Raw genomic sequence first — 6,464 nt, forward strand, 5'->3', positions numbered from 1 at the left:
TAGAAGTATGGAAATTTTGGATTTAATACAGCATAAAATTGGTAAAATAAGAATCACAAATGTAGTAGAACATTGTTACTTCAGTAAGATTTTCTTTTCTTCTTAAGCATATAATTAAAATGTTATTTTTGTTAATTTCACTTTATTAAGAAAAGACAGCAATATACATAATACAAAATAATAATTGAATATTCATGAAATAACACTCCTATTTAAAATGATATCAGAGAAAGAAAGTCAGACAAATTTGATACAGAAAGCTTTTTTTATTTTCAAAATATTTATTGTTAAGTAAAATCTTTGGTTACAAAAAATTGAATCAAGTGGAATGTTTACAGTTTCATTTGTCATGGCACATAACTCAGGGTTCAATTGGCAGGAAAATTACAATATGTAATTTTTAAAAAATTATGCAATATTTTTAGAAGCTATAACATGTATTAAATTGCTATGTTAATGCAGCAAAATTCTACAAGTGTAAAATAGTTTATCTAAATGAAAATAAGTATTATCAAATACTGTTTAAAAGAACATCACAAGTTAAAAACATCCTAAAATAATTAAATGCATATTTGAAGGAAAAAAAATCACAAACATTAATGCTTGTAGTGCCTAAAAATCAATCATGAAATGCTGAGAATTTATATTTTATCACAGATCAGGTACTTAAGTGAAAATTATGACTTAGATTGTCATGTAAAAAAATAGAAATTATTGCATTCATGATTATTAAATGAGAACAGGAAAATTATGAAACATTTTTCATATGTTTCATCCTTATCTGCTGTATCAGATTTGCATGATAAACCTTCCATCTCAAATTGCCGAAGTTGAAACATCCAAGCTCGTAGCTTCCAACTACAACATGATGCAACCTTGCTTCCAACTTTGCACAGCCATGCATTTTTGTTCTGGAAACATCTAGATCATAAAAGTGCAGGCATAAATCTGCATATTCTTTTAATATGGGTGCTCCAAAGCAAACAGGTGGAGGGTTCCTTGCTAAAAATACATATATTTAGAAGGATTTTTTTCATTCAAACACTTAAAAATTTAATGTATCAAACCAAAATATGCATCTTGAAAATATTTAATTCTTTTAGAAAGCTCAAATATAAATGGATCTTACTTACAGTTCAAATATTTATAGTTCAATAAAATATTTAATAATTATTTAATTAGATACAATAGAATAGAGTATTATATTTTAACAATGGAAATAACAAAAATGAATATAATTTTTAGTACAACAATTACAGAAGGCATTACAGGTGAATCCATTATTTTTTTATCCAAATGACTGGATGGTTTTATTTTTGATATAAAAAATTAGAGACAGTTTAAAAATTCTTTAATTTTCATAATTTCTCCATAAATAAATTGGTGGTTTTATTATGGAGAAATACAACATGATGATACAAATAGTAGAAGGATGGTTTCAACTATAAACCATTCTTCTACTATTAATCTATTAAAAAATATTAAACTATGAAGTTTTCAGCAAAAGGATGATTAGTACTTAATATTATCATTAAATTAAAGCTTTTTAATAATGCATATATACAATATTTAAAAAGTTGTTAAAGAAAACATATATATATAATGGTACTATTCTATCATTAAATAATACTATTCTTTAATAATAAAATGATCTACGCAATATTTAAAAAACTATTTGAGAAAAGATACATTCAAATCATTATTACCTGATATTGTCTCATTGTATATAGTGAGATTATCAATCGTAATAGTAAAAGATATTCCATACTGATCAGGCAAATAAGTGAGATTTACACAACCTGTAAATTATATCAAAATTTAAATTTTAATTAAAAAAGAATAGACATCACAATAGTTTCAGATCATGAGAGAAAACATTTTCATTTCAGTCAACACTTATAGATTTTCTGCAAGGTATTCTTTGTTTTATTATTTCAATGGATTTATTTCTGAATGAATACGTTTTTGATTCGAGATTATAAAATTTTCATAAAGACAAATAAATTATCATTCTATCATAATTCTAAATGCTTAGAAGCTTAAATTAGAACCATTATTCAGAAAGTATATTTTACATTCATAAATTTTCCACACACACACACAAAAGTTAGAAAATGTTTTACTTGAAATCAATACTTTTAGATTGAAAAGAAAAATTAATCTCCTTCTCTGTCAATAAAGGAATTGAATAAGCATTTTTTTTACTTTAAACAACTCAATATCAACAGTCAAAAATTTTTAACTGGCTAAAACATTAAATTCAGTCAAAAAGTTACAAAAGATTTTAGAAAATAAGTAGAAATAAAAAACAACAACAATTATTTAATATTTTTAAATTCATAGTCTTTACATTAGAAACTGGAACAGATGACATTATTTGCTTGAGAATACATAAATTTTGACCAATTAATGAGAAAAAAAAAACATGATTAACCATAAGTGAATTAATTTTAAAGTTAAAACTTAACCTGATCAGCAAATAACAATACTTAACAGGGAAAGAAAGCAACTTTTAATCTCTTTAATACACTTTTTCCTTATTCAGTTTCTCTAATTTTTAAAACCAGTTTAGAGATGTCACAAATTAAAAGAAAAGTTAATATCACTTTCATATAAAGGATCTCAAATGGAATAGGAAAAGATGAAGGAGGGTATAGCTATTTTCAGACAAATCTTTGAGAAAATTAAGAAATTAACAAGTATGACACAGGCTTAGAACAAATAAAAGCTGAACTTCATAACATTATGAATTGTACCAAACATAAACACCAAGTAGTGAAAATAGTATGATTAAATGAACAATAAATGAATAAATTTATACAAAAAGTGCTTCAGGTATTAAAAACATAGAAGAATTATTACATAAAAAATAATTAATATCAAGAATGTAAACATTCAATTCCAAAAACACTGAAATCTTCAGTTCTCTGGAAACAAGTCATGTCTGAGGTAATATTTTTTGTTTAAAATCAAAAAACAATTAATCAGAAAAGAATGAAAAGGGTTAAAAAATAAACTGTATACTCCAGACATAATTTATCTTTGCAAAGTCACTAGAATATTCTCATAGAAATGTTTCTAAAATTAAAAAAGATCATGAATACTGATTTTAAATAACAATTTTCTTTCCCATTGATATAGTTCAACAATGAATTTTACTACAGAAGTAAATGCATGTGTATGCAAGGGGGGAAAAAGTCTCATAATAATCCCCCGTAATATTTTTCACTATTCTAAAGAGATTTTGTGACAATGATTTGCAGCAAAATAGAAGGAAGAGGAGTCTGTTTTAAATTAAAACATCAACAACAACAGCAAAAAAAAAAAAAAAAACATTTATGTGATTTGATGTTTTAAAAAAATAAAGCTTCTCAAATCATCTGATATAAATGAATATCATTTTCTTGTGCACATATTGAATATGACTTAGATAACCAAACTGGTTATCTAAGTCAGTTTATATGGTTTAGTTTTGGTTACCAAGTAAATTAGTTACTGTGGGGGTCACAGGTGACCGATATCTGATTATTTTAGTAGGACTGTGAGGGTCACAGGTGACCAGAAAATTAGACTGATCTTTGGACTATCTATAATTACTGGTTGGTAAATAATAACAGTTTCTATATATTTATGTAAAGTGACTGAATGGCCCTATGCATTATTTTACTTTAGTGCCTTAGAATATTATGTGTATAAAACATAATGTAAGTGCATTTTTAATAAAAATATTCTGTTAGTACCACATATCAAAAAATTAATGATAGTTAAAAAATTTACCAAAATGACAGACTACTAATTATATTATTTTATATATACCAGAGAATAAGCCTGGAAAAACCAAATATTATTTTACAAAGAAATTATATAAAATTCTATGGTCAGCAATGTGTTAATAATATTGCAAGCATGGAATCTTTGTAGATGAACTAACACCTTGCTCTAATAATAAATCTAAAGCTTCTCTAAATAAAAGTTCTAGAATATAGCACATTTTAAAAAAATTTCCCAGAATAAAAGCAAAATATATGATAAAAAATATTTTTTTTAAAATATAAAGAATCAATATACAAAACAATGAAGTAAAGAAAAAAATATCGTCATTAAGAAATCAAAATATAGTATAAGTCAGAGAAATAATTCAAGCAGCACCAAAGGCACATACAGAACCTAATGCGCATGAAATATAATGAACCTTAAAAATTCATATTTTCATTAAACTAACAAGTGAGTAATTTTTATTGTTTTATAAATAATGATAAATTTACCAGTGTCATTCAGCCCAACTCTTGGTGCTTCAATATGAGCACAGCAGCCACAAGTGTAATTTGCACAGACACAGCCATAGCTAGAATCTTCAAGATTATGGCCTTGTACTTCTGCTTGCAATGTATAGACTACAATAAACAATTAATAAAAATTCCAATTACATGTAAACATAAAAATATAAAGTAAAATGCGATAATAAATATATAAAATATCAATTACACAGTAATATATTTTTTAATATCATATGAAACCTAATTACAAAAACAAAACAGAAAGTTTAGGGTTAAACTTTAATGGGTCATAAAGGTGTAATTCCTGAAATAGTAATTAGGTAATAGCTTTTTTACATTATATTATTCTCTCTGTGTGCAGTAATATACAGGCTCTAAACCTACTCTGAAAGTAATATGATGTGAAAAAAGAGGTGGATTACATAACATAATTACAAAATTTAGATTCAAGTTATATTTATATGTTAAAACCAGAAATACAATATATCAGTATTCTATTCAGTTTTTATGAGTTATGAGCATTAGAGATTATGATTTTAATTTTGGTTTTGGTTTAGATAATAGTAGAAGCTACAAAAAAGGAATATTTTCTAAAAAATCTAAATAAGAATGTCATGAAAGTTACATGTAAATTAAGATACAGGTTGCTTGCTTTTATTTCATATGAACAAAAAGCAATAAAATCATAAGTACATCATAATGAAGAGTTGTATGTGTCTCTAACAAGAAGCAAAATTGACAGTATAATCAATTTAACTGATTAGTTATTATTTATGCAATTCCAACAGAGTTTAGTGAGTTCAGCATGATTATTTCTTAAATTATAATTAGAAAACTAAAAATAAAATTAAGACACAGAACAAACTACTCTAAGAGGAGGTAGAACTAATTCTGTTTGAATAACTAATTTATGGTCACCTCACGGATCACTTTCTTAATTTGAGCAAATTTCACACTCACATAAATCATTTCAATACTTTCAAAATTTTGACTATTAGTTATGAATTTAAATAAAACGTGGCCCTAAAAGTTTAAACCTGCTATACTCTTTAAAATAAATTTAGCATAAAATAAATGGTTTCATAAAATAAATATTTTACACAACCTGATTATTCTTTTTTTGTTATTAAATATGAAACAAACAATAAAGGCAAACAAATGGCTTTAATGAATTACAGTTAAAAGTATTAATAAAAATTTTATTGCCTCACATAATAGTAAAAATTAACTACGTACTAAAACTACAGGTTGTAATATTAAATCAGAATGAGTCAACAATTAGAAACTATAATCTAGTTATTGATATTATGAAACGTAATAAAATAGAAAAAAAAAAATCATTCGAATAATATAAAGATATCTTACTAAAAGTTAAAAAAACAACTATGGCCGCAGAAAATTCTAGGATCTTCATAATTATCAATATTTAATGACTGGAATAAAAAAAAACCAAGAACAGAATCAAATGACAATGTGTAAACAAAGACATGTGACTAGCGTCTATCGTGTTGAATTGTATACCGTAAGCTAATGCAACATTAATTTTTTTACTATATGTATATTTTGGAATAATTGTATTAAAAAAGTGTAGAATTGTTTTTCTTACAATTTCTTTCTTAATTAAATCTCTTTTATGGTGGCAAAAATTACATCATATGGTAAGTAAAGTTTTTGATTGTCTGCAAATGTCCATTTTAGAATCAACATATTGTTCATTCTTCTTTTCGTTTTCTGCGCAGACATTATGCAAGTATGGAAAGCAGTATAAATAATTCTTGATTGAAATAAAAAATACAAACCTAATTCTTTTTAATTTCAAAGCAGTATTTATTATTGCTAGAAGACCAAATCTAAACATTGTCCTAAGATTCTTTCAGTAAAAGTTTGATTTCATTAGTATCTTTTAATTTCAAATCTCAAGTACAGATGCATTTTTACTGACATGTTTTTATAGGCGGTATGCGGTTATGTAGGATATAAGCTTAACTTTAAGAAATGAAACTCAGAAAACACTTGAAAAGATGAAATAACTGTAGAACTTCCGAAGAAGATGTTAGAATAAAGACAGAATTCAGCATCAAACCTGGCAGCCTGATACTTCTCTTAATATTAGATTATGCATATCGAAATATAATCTAACATACCTGTTAAGCATATAAAGTAATTATCACATACAAAAGTGAATAT

The 6,464-nt window shown here is 25.2% G+C and overlaps 1 protein-coding gene across 1 annotated transcript; it reads right to left on the reverse strand.

Annotated features, from left to right (window-relative positions):
* Positions 1 to 246: 246 nt before the first annotated feature.
* Positions 247 to 5,773, reverse strand: LOC129988646 (uncharacterized). Its single transcript, XM_056096917.1, has 4 exons — positions 5,643 to 5,773; positions 4,266 to 4,394; positions 1,707 to 1,799; positions 247 to 1,002 (listed from the first exon to the last, which is right to left on the reverse strand). The coding sequence occupies exons 1-4, from the start codon at positions 5,689 to 5,691 to the stop codon at positions 749 to 751; spliced, it is 525 nt and encodes a 174-aa protein (XP_055952892.1). The 5' UTR covers positions 5,692 to 5,773; the 3' UTR covers positions 247 to 748.
* Between the last annotated feature and the right edge of the window lie 691 nt (positions 5,774 to 6,464).

The sequence above is a fragment of the Argiope bruennichi genome, chromosome 10 (genome assembly GCF_947563725.1).
Source record: "Argiope bruennichi chromosome 10, qqArgBrue1.1, whole genome shotgun sequence".
In the NCBI taxonomy this organism is placed as follows: domain Eukaryota; kingdom Metazoa; phylum Arthropoda; class Arachnida; order Araneae; family Araneidae; genus Argiope; species Argiope bruennichi.